Source organism: Lagopus muta, chromosome Z, assembly GCF_023343835.1.
Source record: "Lagopus muta isolate bLagMut1 chromosome Z, bLagMut1 primary, whole genome shotgun sequence".
NCBI classification, from domain to species: Eukaryota; Metazoa; Chordata; class Aves; order Galliformes; family Phasianidae; genus Lagopus; species Lagopus muta.
In genome coordinates, this window is record NC_064472.1 from 3044418 (window position 1) to 3068229 (window position 23812).

At 40.5% G+C, this 23812-nt stretch overlaps 1 protein-coding gene across 3 annotated transcripts in view; it reads right to left on the reverse strand.

Annotated features, from left to right (window-relative positions):
* Positions 1-316: 316 nt before the first annotated feature.
* CZH18orf25 (chromosome Z C18orf25 homolog) overlaps positions 317-23812 on the reverse strand; it is a 43216-nt gene continuing 19720 nt past the window's right edge. For 2 of the 3 annotated variants that reach the window (XM_048931627.1, XM_048931628.1), the window contains 3 exons: positions 8713-8895; positions 5586-5712; positions 317-2989 (listed from right to left, as the gene is read on the reverse strand). In XM_048931627.1, coding sequence (XP_048787584.1) covers positions 2809-2989; positions 5586-5712; positions 8713-8895 — 491 coding nt within the window. In that variant the 3' untranslated portion in view covers positions 317-2808. Of the gene's footprint in view, positions 2990-5585; positions 5713-8712; positions 8896-13988; positions 20498-23812 lie in introns of those variants that run through there. The other variant, XM_048931629.1, reaches the window with a different exon arrangement.

A 23812-nucleotide genomic window follows, 5' to 3' on the forward strand; every position in this document is an offset into this window, starting at 1 on the left:
GAAAGGGAATTATTTTGGGGATGTGACAAAGAGAGCTGCGTACCGACCGAAAACGGAAGGAAGAAAAACAAGACAGCACTGTTTAAATAATACACTCTATTTTATTTCGTCTTAAAATAGTTTAACCTTTATGCTACAGACTTGTTTCAAAAAAACGGAAGGTCTCATCTTGCACCAAAAATATATATATTTTTATATATTTATATAACACTCTGTTTGCTTAATTATTTTTATTTTTTGTTTTTTTTTTTTCTCCGAAGACCATTAAATACCAGATGGAAAAATGAGAACTAAATAATGAGTGTCGAGAATAATCAAAAAAAATTTTTTTTAATTTTTTTTTTTTTTTTTTTTTAAGCTACAGTCGCACGTTTCGAACATTTAAATTCTAAGCAATTATTTGTCTTTGCTACAGAAGATCCCACGTTCACTCTCAAGCAATTCAGGAACTGCTGAACCAAGAAGGACGTGAGCCAATGCACAGTGCAGCTGAGGGGAAACCCCCATCAGCTCCAGTGGGTTCTGGATCAGGCCCTGCGTGCATTGGTTCTTGGCCATACAACGGCTGAACATTTCACTTTCCTGCTGAGAAGAGCAAAACTGTCCAGGCACCTTTTGCTCTTATTTTTCATACAAAAAGAATAAAATAACAATAACAACAACGACCAAAAAAAAAAAAGCAAAGTGAAAACACTTCCCTAGCTATCCAGTGATTGTGTTTTTCAGGCCACTACCCTCCTCAAATTTGATAAGGACAAAAAAGAAAATGCGTAGTGTTTTAAATAAAAGAAAACCTGCATCGGACTACAATGCATGGATTGTTGAAACAAACACAGTGCACAATGGGAGGAAGTCTGGTTAGGTTGTTATTATATATACATGGAGGTCACATAATATACAAACTTTAAAAAAAAGAAAAACAGTTTGCATTTTAATGGCAGGCCTACTGATGGGTCCCTGCAGCTTTCATTGAAACTGATCTCTACAAGAACTTCATGGAACAGCAAAAGCCACGAAACCACCATTCCAAAGTTGCAGTTTGTTGCCAACCACACCAACACTCATTAGGTTTTGGTGGTCTCTCTTTTTTTTTTTTTTTTTTTCTCCCTTTTTCTTTTTTCCTTTTTTCTTTCTATTTTTGGCTCGCAGAGAAAAATTGGTGGGAGCCAAATGTATTTAAGAAAAAAAAAACAAACAGACAACACGAAAAGGAAATGTAACTCCCCATGTTGTAAGTATCCCCTGTTTCAGCCATTACAGGCAAAAAAAAAAAAGCAACAACAACAACAATAAAGAAAAACCTGCTGATGGAGCTGTGTAAAATTTCCATCAGGAACATTTCGAATACAAGGGAGTATTTTAATTGCACAACAGACATTTAAAGTGAATATCAACCTGCGTAAGTCTAATCTTTGGTTTTTGCCTGGAGAAAAGGCTCAAAATGACAGATTAGGATAAGAATTTCCATACGTGCTGAAACTGGAGCCCACTGAAGTACACAGTTCTGCTCGTCTCGGTCAGGCAAACAGAGTGTTTCCTGGATTGTACCCTAAAAGCAATTCCAAAACTAGGATAAGAGACGTGAGCTGCAGGGAAATGGTGCAGATCTGGTCAAAGAAAAGACCACAACCTTACACTCTGATCCAGCAATACCGTTTGGGGCAGAGTCTGAAGCACGTGAAGCCTAGGTTGGAGAAGACCTCAAAGATCCCCAAGTCAAACTCCAACGCATCCTCACCGTGCACACTAACCAAGTCCCCAGTGCCACATGTACGTGTTTCCTGGGAACACAAACTCTGTCAATTCCCCAATGGCCCCACAAAATCAGGAAACTGCCCGGGATTAACACTATGCATCTGTTAAAGTGCTGTGCCAGACTGGGACTTCACAAGTGCTTTGAGATGGTCAACGAAAGCAAACGAGCAATAGCAGAAATGAAGACTAGGAGCAAGTATGTCTCCTTTCTCTCCTTTCCCTACTCCAGGCAAGATTCAGAAATAGGGAAAAAGTTTGTATACATTTAAAAAAGCAGGCAGATGCTGGGTCTTTTTATTACTTGTCATGTTCTTGTGCTTTTGCAATGGACAGCTGCTAGACAGTTTCTACTACTGCTGCTCTAAACCGTAACAAGCCGTGGGTTGTGATCAGTGAAACACAGTAGTCAAGTAGACAGAAGAATCAGCACTGAGAAGAGTGTAAACTATAAATTATATTGAAAATAAAAGTCCTTTAATTAGAAGCTGTTCAGTGCATATGTTATGGGCCTTTTGTATTAAAGACAGTCCCTCCTGCGGGTAACACAACCAAATCAGCTCAGATATAAATACTCCTGGCCCAGCTTTCCAAAGTGTTGAATACCTCCAAGTCCACTGAAACCAGTGAGGACACAGCATTTCTCAAAATCACTGATGCTCACACTGCAAAACACTAACTGCTACTTACAAACTCAATATACTGATAAATTAAAAATGTTCTGAAGTTGGAGGCGGGGATGAGTGGGAGGACGTAACTTTGCACACAATGATTTCTTCAAATTAGCACTCAAATTAGTAAATATGGATGTGTTTTAAATTTGGAGCTGCTAAGTTTTAATTCTGGGAGGAATTCTCCTTTAAGAAGGCAAAAGCAAGAAAAAGATCTAAGTGATATTAAAATTATACTGCATTCTTATGGAAATAAAAAAAAAAAAACAACAAACTTCATGAGCTTGAGTCTCACAATGCCAGGAATGGGGCTTCTGAAGCTGAAGCTATGACTTCTGTGCCACAAAAGGAGAAGGGATGGGGACAGAAACACAGTGACACGGCATTACAGTAGATATTTGCGCCTGGTGTCCTCATCCAAAGTCAGGTCTACTACTTCTGGGGGAGAAGACCAATTCTGCTGGGGAGTCCATGATTGTGTTTGCTGAGCGTTAATGTACTGCGAGCCTGAGCCATGTTTCCAGGAAGACACACTCTGGATCACACCTCCCCTGGGATGAACATACCTGTAGCAAGGCAAGAAGCAAAAAAGCATTAAAGCTACTACCGAAATCAGGCACAAGATTCTTAGCTGCAGTGTTTCATCCCTTATGCGTGTTACTGACACGTCCATCCCCAAAATTTCATTGGTGTTTTCCTATTTGCAGGGTCCATATCATCTTAAACAGCCACTGATCTGTAAGTTCACCAAGCTGAGACCAGACTTAAAGTCATCCTTAAAGAAGGGAGAGGGGCTGGATTCTGCCAGTGGGTGTAAATGCATGGATCTCAAGGATCCTGGGGAGTGCTGTCCCACCATGTGCACTGCCATGCATTATTCAGAAGCATTCAGTTGGCAGTTTTACTGGCTGGAACCTTGCAAAGAGACAAACTGGAAGTGAGGCTCAGAATCAACACCATGTTGCAGTAAAGACAAAGTGACAGCTTTGTGACAACAATACAGCAATGAAACTTGATTTTTCTTGGGTCATCATAGGTAAGATTCACAGAAATGCTGGGAAATGCTCCCTGCTATTGGCACAGCCCCACTTCAGTAAAACATTTCAGTGGTGAGGCACTGGCACAGGTTGCCCAAGGAGGCTGTGGATGCCCCATGCCTGCAGGCATTCAAGGCCAGGCTGGATGTGGCTCTGGGCAGCCTGGTCTGGTGGCTGGCAACCCTGCACACAGCAGGGGGTTGGAACTGGAATGAGCACTGTGGCCCTTTGCAACCCAGGCCATTGTATGGTTCTATGATTACAGTCAACGAAATGTATTGGAAGATAAGCATGCACTCAAGTGCCTTGCTGAAGTGCTCATCTACTGATTAGCACGACACTTTTACCTATTGTACTGATAACAGGTATGTGGCAAAGGAAGTGCAAGCTAATAAAGATGAAGTATTTTGTTACACAAACTGATGACAGGAATTAAGATGGTCCCTCCATTCGTATCTGGAAATCTGATGCATGTGCTAGTAAAACTTTGCTCCTTTTGCTCCAGGTTTTGCTCCTCTAAGTGCTGGTGGTGGCTGCGTACTCAAGCAGGACATTTTGGGCTGCTGGTAAACTGTCTCTGACATTTACATTCTATTTAATTCAAACTAGCACAGTTTAGTTTCTGCACATCTCCTGAGGTTATGTTCTTCTATTTCTTTTTTCATCCCTGGTTACAGAAAGTGAAACGGAACGGGGAAGCTTATTCTCAGAGCTCTAATTTATCCAAATGTAAATGTCTCGTTTCCTTCTCAGAAACGCTGTTTAGTTTTGGATGCTCAGAATGACTTTTTCATTACATCTTCCATCTGAAAAATGCTTACTTAAAAAACATATCTGCAAAGAATTAGCAAAAGGAGATGGGAACTCTAACAAACAGAGGGGATTTTTTAATTTTATTTCTTTTAAGCTTTAAGATGGAATATTTTAAAGCATTAACTGACAAGTAAAGATTGGAGCCAAAGCAAACTAAATACAGTGCTCCATCTCAGGGCCTATGGTCCACCCTTCCAAGACAGAACAGTCCTTAACACTTAGGCAAGGCTAATATCTTGTATGTGCAAGCAGCAGCACAGAAGTGTTTGGTGTGGGTACCCCAAGCAGAAGCTTGATCCATGAGAAGACTGTCACAGTTCTACAAGCTAAGACTAAATCTTTTCTCCTTTAGCACCTTAATATATATATATATTTTCCTATACCCAGCAGTGCTGGACTGCATCTACACTATCTGTGCAGGAAACTCAGTCCTGCACACCTTGCTTCTTCCTTTCCTCAAGAAAAGGAGAAGGAATTATGGAGAAAACTCTGTTCCTTCACCAACACACCCTTTTTCTGCTGGTTTTGTTCATATTGCCTTAAGCCAAGCAAAATTCTAAAGATTTTAATCTTTATTTTAAAGATTAAGGGAGACATCAAAAAATGCTTACCGAGGTAGCAGCCAAGGCACAATTGGATTTGCTAACCACCAGCTTGGAGGGAAACCTCTGGCTTTCTTACTCTGATCTAGTTGGAGGCTCTGACCTAACTTGTGTCTTCTTAAGGAGCTGATCTTTACGTTATCTTATCACATCAGCCACTGAAAGGTTGACAGCAGTTTTACTTCTACAATGACCGATCATTTAAACAAATTTAAAACTGTTTAAATGCTTAAAGTGAATATTTAAAATAGCAAGAACCTACATCATTATTTTTGTTTACGTATTGGAACATTCACAGCACACACCTAAAACTGAACTTCTAAAGTTTCCTCATGTCTATAAACTTGGTATCTCAATGTTTGATATTTTAACATTTCACATGTTTTGCCCATTGATATTTGGTATCAAATCCCAAGCTCAGTCTAAACACATATGACATTGATAACTGTTCTATAGAAAAACACATTCTGATGTCATTCTTTTGATGCTGTGATTCTTTTCCAACCTGAGCAATTCTATGTCACCATGACAGAAAAACAGAACAAAAAAAAACCCAAGTCTAATGTTCTCCACCTTTGGGGCATCAGTCATGGATGGATAACTAGAGAATGGGAATTTAAGAATTCTTTCTTTATTAGTTTTGGCAACACAGAAATTCTGATGAAACTAATGAAATACTGGAACTGAACATAAGTAAAAGGAATTCATACCTGGCATGCTCCTGAACTCCAACAATCTCTACTTCACTGTCAGAAGAGGTGATATGAATTTCTTCATTGATCTGGGTGTTACCAGCTGAGGGTTTGTCACTTGCAAGGAAGCCTGGATCCAAACGACCTATAGATGGGACAAATGCAAACAGACACAATACTTAACAGCTTGCATGACTCAGGAATGAGGTGGAGAAGGACTTTCTCAGGCTGACCCAAAAAGACTGGAATGCCATGATTGGAAAAGCTCTAATAGCTCTACGGATGGTGCTGTCACACAGATGTGAATGAGACATATTGTTGTGTTAGGAGCACTTCCCTGCTTTAGATGTAGTCATGCTTTCCAACTGCTGTTTTACATCAACACTAAGAGCTAGATTGCACCTAAACCTCTCTGATTTACAGCAAGATGACAATCAGTGAATCAAATCCAGTGATACTATGGCAAACTACGCCTACAGGATGGATGGAAACATCACACATGCCAGGAAAATAGAAATATGGTGTCTCAAAACAAGGGATGACAGTCAATGGGAAAACAAGAAAACAAAGCCACTGATTTCTGGCCACGCTGCTTCACATTATGTTCCATTATTATTACTATGACAAATACTTGAAAGCAATCTTTTTTTTTTTTTTTTTTTAAATCACAAAAACTCCACAATGCAGCAGGTGGTTTTTCGTGATAGCTCCTCAACAGCTATCCAGCTATCCACAGCTAGTCTGTGTTTATCAAGGACTTGTTTGACAAGAAAAAAAAAGGACACGCTTCTGTTGTCCCCCTTTAGCATTAACCTGGGAGAAGCTGGGGAGCCTGGAAGGAGCTGAGACTGCTGACTGCTTGGGAACAGCTCACATATTGGATTACATGGGGGAAGAGCCATTTGTAGAGCACGACATTTTGAGTTTAGCTGATTACAGTCTGTTATATATTATGTTATATATGCTAGAGGGTGTGCCAGAAATGCTTTCTGATGGCTGTTTGCAATGCTCAGAAAAGGTGGAGGAAAAATAGAGGGACAGAGTGAGCAATCTATTCTCTGTTTTACAAAAATGAAGGCCTTCAGTGCACAGAGTTGGGAAGGAGGCATTGGTATTGGTCTGCCTTTATATGCTAACTGCTAGGACTGATGCATGCCATTCTACAACCTTTGCCCAGGGCAGAAGACAAAGCATCCCTGAAATGAGTCCCAATAGACATTAACAAGAACCCCCAAAGACTGGGCTACTGACACAGCTTTAAGTTCAGACAATAAAGTAATCAGCAGTGGGAAAACTGTAATTAGCAGAGTCAATATTACAACATGTAACCGAGTGTAAATCAGGATTAGAGCAGGCAGGCAGATTTACAGCCTCTGGTCATACAGATTTCATGCCTAATAACATGCCTACACACTTAATATCCTTGCAAGAACATTAGGATGATGCACAACGGAGATGTTTTGTTTGCCCTACAACATCAGCTTGCAAAACAACCCAAAATATTTGCCCATGCACAAAGATGTGATAGTGTGCCCTAGTAAGATTTTTCACATAGATTAAGCTTATGTTGCTATTTTCCCACGGGAACCCATCACGTAACATCTCCTAAGCTAGATGCTGGCTGAAGATTAATTTGGGAAGGAGATGTAAGATGTGAAAACTCCGTTTTCCAAACGTGCAGTTCTAGGCATGGTATAAGGAAAGGCTGGTCCTGACAGACATACAGCCAGCAGTGTAGTGAAGTACAAGCTCTGGGGCAAATGTATGCAGGAAGTAAAAAGATTCGTCCCTACGGATCCCAGCACCAGGAATGAATTTGCCTGAACATGCTCCCATTGGCTAAAGATAAAGAGTTTTCCTGAAGGGATCTGTTTAACTGGCAACCTCGTCCTTGCAGAAGTTTGTGCCCTTGGATACAGGAGGAAGGATGACAAATTTCTACCTGCATCACAGCTTCGTACTCATAAAGAGGAAGGTGGAATGCTGCTTGGTAAGAAACCTTCATTTTTTATTTCCTTACATTCCTTTCTTTCTGCTGAAGTTCCAAGCCATCGGTGCTATGTATCAGGCTTCAATAAGGCTGGAACAACATCCCAGCTACACACTGTTGTGAAGGTAACAGAAAGAGAACCTCTCCACTAGGTAATAATGGAACACTTCTTTCAAAATGTGCCATGCATTTGCATTTGTTTCAGCTTTATGGATGCTGAAAAGCAGCTCAGAGCTACCCAGAGGCTCGCAGTATAGCCTGTATTTAAAAAACAGAGTGAAACACAAAACTCTGCTCCACCACAAGCAAGCCTCCATGTCCTACACATCTGAAAACCTTAATGGTGTACTAAAAATGACTGGCAAGGAAGGCAATCTGTTGGCACTTGGGGCTATGGGGTGAAGTCAATAGAAAACACCCCCATGCTAACATAGCTCTCCCCAGTCTTTGGAGCACCTTGTCTTACTGCGTAGCTCTTTTGTGACAAGTGGAGCTGAGCAATGTTACAAGGTTCATGAACTTCTTTACAGCCTTCCACAGTATTCCTGCTCTCGTCTCCTTGTAGGAAGTTTCAGCCCACTGATACGAAGCCCAATTACAAGCAGCACCTTTTTCCCTTTTGTCTTTAACTGAACCTGGAATGTCCAATTTTCTAGAATATGTTAAAAATGCAGATGGCATGTGGGAAAAAAAAGTGAATGCTTGTATTTTACAGAGTCAAAAAGACAAGAGAGACCCCAAAGAAGATGATTACAATAATTAAAATGAGGTGATGATTGGTTTACTAGCTATTGGCTAGCTGGCTTGTCATAATCAACTATTCAGTAGTGAGAGTAGATCACTGTCATAAGAGAGCAGGAAAACGCTCCCATCACCACTAAAACAAACAAACAAACAGAACAAACCAGATTTCTGAAGAGTAATAGGAGGGGGAGAAAAAACTGTTAAGAAACTTAGTGTCAGAAACTTTGTCAGGTTTTTATCAGTTGGAGTAAAGGTCGGACACTTTCAATAAGCACCTGTACTGTTTTATTGCATAATCCACATAGGGTGCTCTTAAAGCTGTATAAATCACAAAACCATCGAAAGGATGGGAGGTGGACACACTGAGTGAGAAGCAGGAATGAACATCAGAGGAAGGGAGCTCAAACCAACCTGCATCAGCACCCAGCTCATCCAGCAGCCCTCTGTTTCTCCAGGTAGATCCCAGGTCTTGGTTTCCTAAGGAACTATTGTGCTCTTGCACCACTGCAGCTGCCAACAGATTGTCCACGTTTACCACTTCTGGGTCTGAGTTTGTGTCTGATATATCATAATGAGCTACAACTGGAGGTCCATCTGCAAAAGGAGAGAAAAGCAGCTGCTGTCAGACATCAGTATACAGTAAAAAACACCTTTAGAAGTACAATTAAGTTAAGAATTAAATCAATCTCCTAACAAGGCTCTTTAAGGAATGTAAATTATATCAATTATTGAACTTTGAATAATGAACAGTCTGATTACAGAGACATTTTAACTTTTGCATACACAGAAAACACAAAGATGAGGCAGTTGTATCTGTGTTATCTTTTACAGTAGCACATAAACATCTCCGTATCTGACAGCATTACATTTACAATCCCAAAAGGATGGAACCTTCAATTTAAAATAAGAAATGCTGTATTAGAGGACATTAAATTCCTCAAACCATCTAGCTGAAGAATTCTACAAATAATCTCAAGCTACGGCTTACATTGCAGTAGGGCTGATTGAATAAAACTAACTTTCTAATATAAGTGATCCAAGTGCAATAATTTAACACTAACTTAACGCTGCCTTACAAAGCATCTATCCATCAGGGACAGGGGAATTCTTCAAAACTGCAGTGTTCTGGGCTTTGTTTTCCAAAATCAAGGCTAACAAGAAGCAGAAGCATGGTGTGCAGTGATAAATATGCTTTTCCCTAACTGCCATATGTGCTTTTGGCTGCCAAAAATAAGGAGAGGGAAGAGGGAGAGGGAACTGCTTGCATGATTAGTGGAAGCCATAAAGGTGATTTGTATAAAAGCAACGTATCTCATAACTGCCTTCAATAGATGTTAATGATAGTTATAAATAATTTTCTTCTTGAATTTCGTATGTCTCCAATATTTGAATAATAGATGATAACAACGGATTAAGCATTAATGAAAATAAACTGATCTTTCATATGGTGTCTTATCTGTGTAATTTTATTACGATGGCATAGATGGCGATCAAGTGAATCTCATTTCTTGGACAAATCTCACACTCGTACAGAGGCTGACAAGGACATATATGCAAGCGTTTGCACACAGCCTAGAGGGGATGTGGAGTTAGTCTGGCTGGCCTCAATGTGTGTATAAGGGTTCCTTGTGTTGTCAGTGCCTGGGAGCTGCAAACAGCCTTGGACTTGAGTGAGGAGAACACCCCTATGGAGGTGCTCAAGGGCTGGCTGGATGTCATTGTGGGCAGCATGATCTAAGTGATTGGCAACCAGCCCACGGCAGGAGATTAGAGCTCAATCATATCTAAGGTCCCCTCCAACCAAAGACATTCTGTGACTCTGAAATCTATTACTGAGGGGTAACAAAAAGGTGGTTTTGGTCCGTTTGATTACAGTGCTGTATTTTCTTTTTGAGGTGTGAAAATCTCCCACCGTTGGAAAGCACATTAGAAACAGAAGAGGCTCAGAGAAAAAGAAGTCGAATTCAAGGTAAAGATTAATGTAGGAGCAAAGAGAGATTGGACGAATATCCTAATGTTGAAAGGATGCACATCTTGATTCACACACTTTGCCTCTGCTAATTACTACAGTTTATCAATTCAGAGTGGGTGATAGCAGTTGGGGTTCTTGTTCCTCAAATGCCAGAATGAAAACTTTGTTTGGTCTCAGTTGTCAGCCATAGAAATAAGCATGAAATGCAAAAATGTTCTGGGCCAAAGGATTGCACTTTGCACAGCTCCACAGGAGTGTGAGCAGCTGCATGCCTGGGGACTTCATTACATGATACGCACACAGTATCACCCCAATGGGACAATAATGGCGTGCTGAGGAAGACAGGACCTGCAGCACTGCAGAATGACAGCAGATTTCTTTTTTTAAAAATCACAAGGAATAAAAAGAAAAAAAAATGTTCAGAATCATAGAATCACAGAATGGCCAGGCTTGGAAGGACCTCAAGGATCATGAATCTCCAACCCCCTGCCACACGCAGGGCCACCAACCTCCACATTTCATAGCAGCCCAGGCTGCCCAGGGCCCCATCCAACCTGGCCTTGAACACCTCCAGGGATGGACGGGGCATCACAGCCTCTCTGGGCAGCTGTTCCAGCACCTCACCACTCTCACAGCAAAGAACTTCCCTCCAATCTTCCCTCCCTCAACTTCAAGCCATTTCCCCTTGTCCTGCCATTATCTCCCCTTTCCAAGAGTTGATTCCCCTCCTGTTTGCAGGCTCCCTTTAGGTACTGAAAGGCTGCCATGAGGTCACCCCGCAGCCTTCTTTTCTCCAGGCTGAACAAGCCCAGCTCCCTCAGCCTGTCTTTATAGGGGAGGTGCTCCAGTCCCCTGCTCATCTCTGTGGCTCCTCTGCACCCTCTCCAACAGCTCCCTGTCTTTCTTGTGCTGGGGGCTCCACACCTGGACACAGCACTGCAGATGGGGCCTCACAGGAGCAGAGCAGAGGGAGACAATCACCTCCCTGTCCCTGCTGGCCACCCCTCTGCTGATGGAGCCCAGGATGCCATTTGCTTTCCGAGCTGCAAGAGCACACTGCTGGCTCATGTTCAGCTTTTCATCTATCAGGACCCCCAGGTCCTTCTCTGCAGGGCTGCTCTCAAGGACCGCTCCTTCCAGTCTGCATGGATGCCTGGGATTCCGGCCCAAGTGCAAAATCTTGCACTGTGCTGTGTTGAAAGTCTTTGGTCTCGTTTAGAAGGAGCAAATGTCTACTGTTGAAGACAGAAAGAATGCAACGAACTGAAAGATTCAAATCTAAGTATCTGAAGAGCTCTTCCTGGTAAGGTTTTACTGAGTAACTTCTTCTCTGAAATATAATTCAACAAAATATTCTAAGAAAAGCCAATTATCATTAGCAACACACTTCATTAAAGAGTGACCATATTTCTTAAGTTGTATTGCTTCAGTTTTGCAATGAGGTGAAGAAATTCGGGAAAAAAATAATAATAATAATAATAATCAGACCAGACCTGCCTCCAAAACAACAACTCTGTAAAATGACATTGTATTACAAACTTAAAACAGACCCGAAAAAAAAAAAAATAAATGAGTAGTTAAATGCCAATGTATCAAAGACCAATCTGTTCACAACATGAAACACTGATGATTAGGACTGGAAAAGAAATCCTGATAATTAACTGAAAGGCAATCTTTTGCTTTGGAAAAGGCAATTACAAAATAATGGCTTTCCCAGCTCAGGATTGAGCCGGCTGCCCAGCAAATTACTTGTGCAAAAGGATGGTTGAATTACAAGCAGAAGTTACAACTGGACCGAATCATGAGAGGAATGTTTCCTTTCAGTCTTATCATCAGATTCAATGTGAACACGTATAATATGGTCCATAAAAATAAACAGTCGAGTGCAGAAGATACGAGGGTCAAGTACAATATTGACTATTTGACCATTCTGGAAGCAGGTTACCTAAAATTTCAAGACCCATGTATTGCTCCTTTGAGTCTTTGTTTCTCTCACTTCTTACTAATACCTCCGAGAACAGAAGTGAGATTTGATTTAGATAGACAAGTCTGCACAAGTACAATTATATTTAGACAAAAGGCACCAATAGTCTCAAGTCAAAATTGTACCACTCCTACATGTATAATCATGCAAAAATGTATAATAAATGTATATACATGCAGAGTGATATTCTCATCACCTACCCATAGAAATAACTTGTGCGAAAGTCTTCATCAGTAGGAAATACAAGCATAAACTTGTTATCTGTAGCTCCACTCTTGTATCTTCCACACTTCCAAAGAGCACACCTTATGACTTAGCTTAAATTTAGTATACATCAAACAGACAAAAATATTTTGAATATAATTTACATACTGTAATTATATTTGTCAGCGTTACGAGCCACCGATTTAAAGTTCTGCAAACAAGCAAGCTGCCTATTCACAAAGCAACCAAGCAGAGGACCGTTTGTGCTTCTCTCAGCCTTGCCTTTCAAAAGCAGATTTGGAGTTAAAGGACCCTGCTGCCAAGGTTACCCATATCTACCACCAAAGAATGGCCACGGCAACTGCAGCAAGCCTAGAAAATCCAACACTCATAGGAGGAAATAAGCAATAAATGCTTCGGTGTGCCACAGAGACAACAAGATGCAAATGGCAGTGAAGGCATATCCAAAAATCCTCTAAAATGCCTCAAATCCCAAAAGCCTGCTTCCTTTTGCATGCCACAGGGACAGGACAGGAGGGGTTAAGCTAGGAAGACTTCGCTGGCCAACTACACCATCATCTGATGATGTGATGCAAAGCGACGGCGTGGTGCCAAGGAATCTGGGTGACTGGCTTCAGCTGGGAAATGAGAACTGAAAAAAGGCTTTCAGGTTGAAAAGGTAAAAAGATTCACTGAAAGCACAGCCGTGTTTTTTATCGGTTTGTCTTCTGTGGAGCCGCCCTTCATCACAACTGGTTCTTAAAGACAGAAAAAACAAAGGCAGGAAAACAAAACCATGATGGAATCACAGTTTAATGCAGCGGAATTAGGAGGTTTTCTCCTCAGTAATTTAAATAGAACCTTTAGCAAAAATTGCATCTTCTGAGAACTCAAGGTAGATGGAAAATGTGTGTTTCACTGGTGATAGGCTGTAACTCACTGTTAAAGCATGAAATGCTTGAAAAAGACAAGGGCTGAAAGTTAATAAGTACCAGCAGCAAAATACAGCTGTTGACATTTACTGTGAACAGGAGGAGGGAAAGACCGTAAGGATTTATTATTTTTTCTAGAGGTCATCACAGGGACAATGCTTCCAAGTGTCCGATTCTCCCTTAATTTACAGAGCTCATCAAAACTAAACGCAGTGATGCCATACAAGGCGCTGTTACCTTTGTGCTGCAATAGCTGCTTATCAATGCAGAACAGTTTATCATAGGACACGAAGGGCATCAGAACCTGAAATGGGGAATTCAGCCCTGCAAGCTGTTCTGGCTCTTCAGCTGTCTTAGCTTTGGGCACAGAACCCTCAGCTCATCGCTGGATGGAGGAACTCTGAGGGTTCTGATACAGGAATGGATGATGTTGATGGTTTGAATCTCACCATCATCTGCCTCCCATCCCAGCACTGGAGCTGAGGCTTCAGCATGGCACACAACCTCTGCACCGCTGAAGCTCAACAAGATGACAGCCAGCCCTCGGGATGGGATTTAGACTGCTTTACGTACTTCAATTCCTTACATGTTCCATGCAAGCTGAGGAAAAAGACCGATGTCTCCAGAGGACAATCCCAGTGGAAATCACTCCAAAATTAACAGGCTAACTGTGGTGCCTAGAATTGCCCTCTGGAGCCACCGAGTGAAGCCCTGTTTAGGTGTGAACAAAGCTTCCCTGCCTGCAGAAGGGACCATAATAATCACAGTAATTATTACAGCCCTTTATTCTTAACAAAGCTTTCCATTGCTGAGCTCAGAGGGTTCTTAGGTGGCTCATTTTGCCAACGGGGGAACTGAGGCATGCAGAGATGTGCTCAGGACTAACAAGGAGGAGAGCTCAGCACTGCTGAAAATGACATTGCCCTCCAATCACTGAGCTAATTTTAACTGGAAAATCATTGAGTTTAAAAATAGTGCTTGGGAATGCTTTCTTGTAACATGCAAAAGCTAAAAAGGCAGCATGGAGGGATCCAGGCATGTATGCAAGCCCAAAGAGCAAGGGCTGCTTCTTAATTAAGCTGAACTGGCTCTTAAATTTTAAAAAAAAAGAGAACACAGACATTTTAAAAGAATAAAACATCCCCAAAATGCCATCATTTACACCTCACATGGATTTAAGATAATTACATTTGCTTGGAGATTATGCAAAACAAAGAACGGACCTTGATAACCATACATAAATCAAAAGCTCCAATTATCACTGCAGTAAGCAAAGCAATGAGATTTTGCATGCCAGAAGCTAAGATCTAGAGGACTCTACTGTAAGTGAAAAGGTTTGGCAGCAGACACATCCATAAGCTTCACCTGAACAGAATGGCTTCACCATTCAGACTACGGACTAAAGGAACTGCTTCTTTTGTTCCAGGTAGAAATTGCAAACCTGGTATTACTTAAGACATAACCCAGCACTACAGCCAAAGCATCTGCAGTCCAGTGGCATAAACCAGCTACCTCTGCTGCAGTGCCCAGAGGAGGATGAGGGCAGGAGACTTTTGTTGTTTAGCAACATGAAACGCTTCATTACTATTTAGGTTTATTTATTTATTCCAGGTTACAGGAGTTACATTTCAGAATGTACAGGGTTAGGCGAAGAATACATGGTCACTACAATTAAAAAAAAAAGAAAAAGAAAAACAACAGTAGTGTAACAACATTCTCCCTAAAATCATAAGTTGAGAAACAACAACAACAAAAAAAAGATCAATGAATCAATTTCTTTCACAGTTTCCTTCATTTCACACAGTAAACTATAAAACAGTGAAGTTAAAACAACACAAGTTAAAAGTCTGTTCTCAGACTGGATTGCTTATAATCACACCAGAAGAGATCTCAAATGCAAGTCTCACTGACCAACATTCATGTTCTTTCAGGCTTTTTGATGAGCAGATGGAAAATAGCTTGGATTCGTTTCACCAAATTGCACAGAGGGACACAAAGTTATTCTCATTGTGCGTTCAGCAAAGGCACGTGGAGATAGATGGCTGTTTGCTGAGTATCAGCAGTGTGTGATTCGCATGGAGACAGAGCTCGCTTTCACTGGTGCTGCTTAATGACCCTTAATTGTGGAAGCAGACCTGTCACTCAGATCTCTTCCACTGCAAAAGTCATCTCACCCTGCTCTTGCATCTCTGCAAGAACAGGAATGCCCCTGTGTAAATCCCCCAGTGGCACAGGGCAGGTGAGCAGAGGCACCTCTCCCAAAAATATCACTATTTGGAATCAGAATCCCTAGAGTTGGAAATTTGGGGAGTGCACACTGCATCCTCCCATGCATGGCAGGGCTCAGTGCAGCACCTGATCCAGGCTCACCACTGCCTGGCTAGCCTGAGATTTAACACAGCTCTCAAAATCACTTCTAATTTAATAAGCTTGTTTTCCATGTGCCTTCGTTGCTCTGATCCAACACCATGAGACTAATAACATTTCTCAGAAAGACTAGTTTCTAGCTCAGTACTTGCAAAGTACTGTCCATCCTCATCAATCAGCCTGAGGATTTTGCTTCTACAGTACAAGTTGTTCAAGTGCTCTTAATCACACCTCCAGCACTACAGGAGCATCTGCTCAGGAATCCCAACTTACACCTCCCACAAGGCAGGGGCTCCTTTAAAGCACTCTGCATCCAAAAAACCGCTCAGCAAGTTCAGCTTTTAACGAGGTGAAATGCTAGCCCCATTGGGTAGAAGTTTTCTACTGGTTTTAATGGGGCTAGGATTTAATTTCCAATGCCTTTGGTGACGTTTACAGTATGTGATACAGGAAGAAACAAAATACATCAACGAGAAACATCTGTCATAACATAAATATGCTCCAGTTTGCAAAATAACTGCCAGACATAACCCCAGTTCATTGGAGTCAAGATTGGTCCTCCGCTCCTGAGTTTAGCACTCCAATAAAGTAACCCAACAATCCTGCAGCAACACTACAAGACACCATGAACTTCAATACAGGTGTGTACCTCTGCCTGGGTTATTTTGCCATAACACCAAAGAAACAGTCTGTCTGAAGGTCTAAGATGTTGGGTTGTCTTTTTTTTTTCCCCACCACTTTTTGCAATAGAAATACTGACTTGGAATTTGTTTTAAGCTGTGTGCTGCTTTAAAAAACATATATTTATTTCCTAAATAAGCCCTCCAAACTCAACATAATTCAGTATTAAAAATGGTAATCCAGGAGCTTGAATGGGCTACTGGAGCTCTACCTGTTTGCACCAACTGATCTAGCTTGACTCATTTGCTCTTCCAAAACCATAAAATTGCAAATATTTATTTAGGAAGCAAACAAGAAAAGATGTTTCTTTACTCCATTCTGAAGTATAAGACGTAGGAAAAGTATAAAAATTCCAAATTTGATTCTCCACCTCTGGGCAAAACTACTCATTTCTGTATGCTAGACTCAGTGGTTTTGGAGCAAAGTGTTGAGATGTGAACATAAACGTACATTCAAAACCTATCTCCAACTGGGAGTGAGAGATTGCTCCTGATACCCTTCAATAAAGCTGGACTACTTCAATGAAACACTTGAATGGACGAGATCAAAATTAATGTTAAAATTTCAGCTAAATAGGTTCTAACTCCCTGAAAGTTTCTAGTCAAAGCCCTTTGAAAATAAGCCTAAAATGGAAACCACGACAAACCAACCGCAGTCATGTACTACAGTGAGAATACTTCCAGTTCTCCAGAACAAAAAAAAAAAAAAGAAAAGGAAAATCTGAAGTTACCTATCAGGAGCCCTGAAAGCTGCTGGCTCAAAGAGATGCCCAACCTGAAACACAGAATCATCACAGCACTGGCACTGCTGCCTGCAGGGCGCTGCGTCGTGATGCTCCAAAGCCATCCGACGCTCCTGCTAGGTCAGACCATAGGATGCCTGAGCAGACAACGGGGACCTCATCTCAACAATAATAGAGCAGGTATTCCCTAACTCATGCACTGAAGGCAGTTAGGACAGCTGAAGGCTCTGATGTACGTGGTTTCCATTTTCAAAGAAAGAAAGGAAGAAAAAAAAAAAAAGCACAAGATACTGAAGATTGGCAGAGATTTCACTGGCTACATCCCCAAAGTTAATCTCCATTTATGAGATCACTACATAAAAGTCAGTTTAAATCTCAGCGAAAAATAAGTTCAGCAGATCCCCTTCCAAAATTTGTTTGGAAATGCTTAACTGTCCTATATATACTATTTTATTTATTAAAAAAAGTTAACAGCATGCTTACAGAGACACCGAGTTAAAGCAATGCCTGCGCATGGAAAGAAAGCAGTCACTGCAAAAAGCTGCTTCTGCATGCATGGGAAGGCTTGTAAAGTTGTCATGCTTTGAAATATGCTGCTCTTATCATTGTCATAAAGGCATACATAGCAAATCTACGAACAACAGAAGGAATTATTTTTTTTCTCCATATCAGTAAATGATTTTCCCTGAAAGGATTTTGATTTTAAACAAGTGTACTAAATGGTAAATAAACATAAATTAACCCGTGACAGTTTACCCACAGGTCAGTTACAAATGCAGACCATTTCAGATGAGGGAGTTTTCTCCTAAGGTTGTATCAAAATCTTTGTATCAAAATTACGAAGGTCATCTGCAAAGAATTTATTCCAGTCCTTAAAAATTGCCTCCTGCACAGTCCTCCAGGCAGGTCCTCTGAAAGTAACATGGCTCTCTAAGCTCTCTTTTAATGAAGGCATCACGTATTTTAAAAAAAAAAAAAAAAAAAAAAAAAAAAAAAAGGGGGGGAAAAACAATAATGTTGAAGCACCCGTGACAGCGCTGAGAATAAAAAGCACTTACTGGGTTTCCTTTACAGGATTGATCCAAAAACTGCAAATTGATGGAAAAACACCTGCTGACTTCAAGAAGGAAGAAATTAAGAGGAAGATACAGTGCTGAATTCCAACAGAAAGAAAAGGAATTGCACTAAAATAATTAAAAATAAAAAAATAATCAGCAGCGACTGATGTACAAGAACCAGAGCCTAAAGAGACCTACAGTGTTCTCTTTGCTTAAACCATGCCTACACAAAGACTCTCCGCTTCCTTCACCGCAATTTCTATTTCATGTGCATTAGAATCATTTAACAAGTTCTAATTGATGAGAAATGTTCATTTTTGGTAGCTATGGAGGAGTTACTTCACGTGAAGAAAGGCCTTACTGGAGAGGTGAACAACAATCCCTGTTTGTAGCGATAGCAGTAAGAATTAAATAGAGTTTTCTAATATATATTTTAAATTAATTCTACTTTAAACATCACAGTTTTGAGCCTGTCTATTCAGGATAACTATCAGTATAAAAAAATCCACACGATAGCAAGTTATTGTATTATTTAAATAAAACTAACGTCCTGGCATTCCCACTCACAGGTGAATAACAATCTCAGTGGCTTTTCAGCTAGTTTCAGAAGCTCTGGCTCTGGCAAACCACACCTTCAGACCAGCACAGTGCTTACTGATCTGTCTGTCACCCCTTCACTTAAATTCCTGTGCAAAGAACCAACCTGCCCACCAGCAGCCACTTATCTCAGGACTGACACCACTATTTGTACTGCAGCATGAAGGATGCAGATTGCTCATATATACATAAGGAAGCAGCAGTGCTTTGTGTGCACGGGTCATGCATGCACACAACGTACTTTGGGCATGATTCATCTCGCCTAACTGTAGCCCAAAGTTATCTTATCTGTTTGGAAGCTGATAACTCATGGAAGAGGAAGACATTGCCAGGGGATATCCTCTGTAGGCACTTCTCTCTTTCCTGAGATCTGCAGAACAGCAAACCAGACACCTAAAGTTAGAGGAGATGATTTCCACCCAAACTGACCACGTAGATATGTATACATGTGCATATTTTTTGCACACGCTGTAAAGACAGCTGCTTCCATAAATATGCCATATGCAACACAGCAGGGACATTAATAAAAACTCCAGACAAGAAATGATCTACTAAACAGGAGACAAAATGTCAGTTGTGCACATTGGTTATATATAGCTAAATCTTTAGGGTAAGCTTATTTATTACTTCTGCCTGAAAAGGAAAAAGAAAAAATAATGCGTGCCGTATTCAAGCTGCAGAACTTGGGAGTGAGCACAGAGTTAAGGAAATGTTACAGGTCTGTAACTAGTCTGGTTCTCTAGGGTACATCCTTAAATATAAAACTTATTTCCTTACTTAAATGTTTTACCATGCAGGAAGAGCATTTGGATGAACAGTCTGAACGCTCCTATCGTAACAAATGTAGCTGTATGGCTTCTGTAGTATTTAAACAAGGACTCTAACTTACATCTTCCCAAGTCAGGTGATGAAAGCCCACAGCATTTCCCCTCCCACCCCCTCCCTCTGCAGGTGTTTATGTCTGTGCTGGCACATGCACATAGGTATGCTGTGTTTTTGGGTGGTTTTTTTTGTTTGTTTTTGTTTTTGTTTTTTTTTTGTTTTGTTTTGTTTTGTTTTTTAATTTAAACTACATATATATTCTCTATAATTAAAACAAAGTTGCCACGGTAATCAAAGCCAGAAGGGAAAAACAAATAAATATGAAAAGCAAACCTTGTTTTTAGCATAATCCAAAGTAACATCAAGATATATAGATGTAAGTTTATGATTGATTCAAATCAGGCTCTGCAATATTCCCATTCTCTGGAAAGATAGGTGGAAAATTGTTATTAAAAGTCGCTGGAAACTCTAGCGTAGCATCGACATTCTGATAGCCCACGTAAGTATTAAACGACTGCTGAGGAAGTACTTGGCTATCAGGCATCTGCATGAAAGCCCCTGACTGTGTGGTAGGGGGGACTCTTTGGCCAACTAGTTGCATTTTAGGTTCCCTGGGCTCCAGTTGCTGCTTGCTTTCTTCATCCGTGTCAAGACGGGTTAGCTTTTCTATCCACATGCGAAATTTCTCCTCTGTCTGCCTCTGCATCTCGGCAAAGCAGTTCATGGCCTCTTCCAGGACATTGCCTATGCAGTTCCTATCCCACACGGTGCCCCTGTCAAGCAATCCTGGAATTTCCCTGGTCGCTCCTCCAGATCCCCCAGCACGACTGAAGCCAGCTTTAAAGACATTGAGGCCATTTGATGAGACATCATGAAGTAAGAACATCATCTTGTTTATTAAGGCATGTTAGGAAAACAAACTTTTCTAATTGCATCCCTTGGATATTAACACGGGAGGAATTAGCAAACATCAAATTAACTAACATTGTTCTTGTCAAAATAAATAACATTTTGCACTCGCTGAGGTTATAATAAATTTTGGCTTCAAAATTACTCTTATTCTAGAATTCTCATACAATTCTGTCACAAAGATCTTGTTGGTTTTATGAACCAAATTAGCCCAATTCCCTCACAATTTCAATTTTTATTTCAACTGAAGGCATCAGAAAAATCATACAGCATCAGGAGGTTTGCTGCTGTTAAGCTTTGCTCCAATAGACCGCAGTTTTAGCTGATAAATCTGAATAATTACAGGTTACTCAATAATTACTCAAACCCCTTAGTAATGGCCTGATAAATGCACACCAAACAGCAGACAGTAACAGGTGACTGCAGTGCCTGCAGTAGCCAAGCCCAGAGCTTACCACTCTTGGTTTAATTCTGGAAAAAAGGCTCAACACCCATGAAGAGAACACACAACAAAAACACGCACATAAGCACACAGATACACGAATACCATGCTGACACACTGGTGGAAGCAACTTCTGTCGGGTCTCAGTGGAAAACACAGCTACAGGAATAACCCACAGGACAGGTCTGTGACGATGTGGATGCCAACAACAAGCCTCACACACCAACCACGTGTGCCCTTCATCTTGAGAATTACCAGCTGGCCATGCACAATTTCTCACGTGACTTCTTCAAGTCAGTGCAAAAAAAGAGATTGGGCAAAGCTGGAAGGAAGCTGTTCTCCTTCCAGCTAGCAAAAACATTATGACTTTGAGACTACCAGGAAGAACTTTAGCAGCGAGAAGACAAAGCCATCCTTACTATCCTACTCTACATGTCAACTAAAAAACCTACAGACACCACTGCCCTTTCTAGTTCACTTGGGAAACCTCCAGGAAGCAACAAACCCCAGGACAGCTGGGCTTTGGGTCTGTTTGAGACAACAAACCCGCCTGCATGCTATCCAGCATACAAACATTACTGGTGGTAGTTCCAGAATGAGACAAACATCACATCCAACTGCAGAAAGCAGCTATCTGAACCAGTGATTTCATACGTTAACAACGTCTCAGTAAAATTAGTAGAAAACATGCTGAGAACTCACTGCACAGCCTTGCAAAGTCTACTAACAAAAGCATAAGGCACTAACTCTTCAATGGGATTCCACTGTCTATATGAAATTATGGTATCACCTATCAATACATTTTTTTAAAAGCTATTTAAATGAGGTATTCTGAAGTCTTTCAGTAAGCAACAGCCAAACAAAGCCCAATATTATTCTCTTCTTATTTTCAAGCCATAGCAATGCTACCACTTGAGGGCCAGAGACTTTCTATTTAAGACCCTACTTTGGAAGTCTCATCTGTTTACCTGCCAGATAAGCTGGAAATTCAGCATTTCGGTCCTCTGCTCAAAAACAAATTGCCGTGTAGTAATTACCTTCCATCTCCATGTTGGCATTTAACTGAAAATAATCAAGTAAAATAATACCTCTTTTTTCCTAAAATGTAGTTCCTTTTGAATATTAAATGCCTGTTGGCTCCCTAAAACAGAAAAAAATATATATTACACTGTCCACATACTCCAGTGTGATTCTATTCATTCTTCAGTCAGGGATTTATCCCAAGACAAAAGAACTAAACAGGAGTCTTTCTGCCTTCCACACGTTTAAGAGTAGAAACATGTAAGTAATATTAAGCAAGTTTTAACTGCAATTTAAACAAAAAAGTACTATTGATAGTGGTACACGATATAAAACAAGCCAGGCTTCTAAAGTTAAGAATGAATTAGCACAGTCAAAGCTGACAAAACTGTTTTGTCAACTAAAGGGCCTATGTATTGAAAGATATATCACCCTGCAATATAGTTTTTTGTTTTAAAGGCATCACACTACATCCACAATTGACAGTAGCAGCAAAGCAAACTGCTTCAAGTGCTCTTTCTGTGGCTCTACTTGTAACAGGCTCTACCCACTTCTTTACTCATTATCTTTAGTGTTAAGAAAAATTGAGTCTAAAAGTGCATTTCTAATTATTATATGAAAAAGCTAGCATTTATCAAACTGGTCCCATTGCTAACTGTGAGCTTGCAGTCCTACAATTTTAGAAGCTATGCCAAGTCAGTATCACCTGCAGAACAGTACCTAAGAAATTCCCTGCGCTGTCTCTTTATGGGATCTGTTAAATACTACCAAATAAACACCAAAGTTATTTAATTTAAGGGATCAGACAACCTAACAGCTAAGAAGATACACTGCATCTCCATCCTAGTCAGCAATAGTGGACCACATGTAGTCATTATTCTACCTTGCCTTTCCAAATGAGTATCTCACTGCAAATCTCTCATTTGTCCCTTTTATACCATTGTGTGGAACTCCAATAAAACTCATCCCTAAGGCAGATGCTCCATTCAAAGCTCTTTGTGCTCATCTTAAGAGGACGCAAACTGGCTCACACATACTGTGCTTTTTTTTTTTTTTTTTTGCTTTTCCTTTTTAAACCATTGAGCTGCAATACGTCCTTCAGCATCAGTACTCAAAAGAGATTTTTAAAAGCCTGTAACAAGAGCCTCCTCCTATTTCAATGCAGACTTCAATCTGAGTTGCAGAAAGCACAATGGTGGCAAACTGATTTTTTCACATTATGATCTGTTAAGCAAACCTTCCTCCTTCCAAAGAAAAGCATTTACAAAGAAATAATTAATTCCTAGACTCGTTCTTATCCTAATTTCATTCAGAGTTAATTTGCATGATTAAATTTGAAATTGTTTAAAGAAAAATCTTTCACCAGCAGTAAGTCTAGCAGAACCAGTTTCAGGACTCAAAGATCATCTCCTTATGCTTGAAGTGAATGCTATCTGGTATTCCCTAACGAACAGCACAGTTTTAAATGCCAACAGAGAGGCTCAGTCATTAAGATATAACAGATTATTCCTCATCTGCAATAATTAAAAAACATTGCACTGAATGAAATAAAGAGTCCAAACGTACAACTGCTCAGGTCAGTCAAAAAATTCTCAGGAGCATCCATGAAATTTTGATCGAGCCTGTATTTTCAGGTTGAATATATATATTATACGGTGCCAAGTTAAGAATAACACACCACACTGAGCTTGGTCCTTACTATATGACCAATTAGATCTCAACTCTTCTCTCCAGTCTTTGTGGAGAAGAAAAACAAGCCAGAGCATTTTAATGGAGTTCAG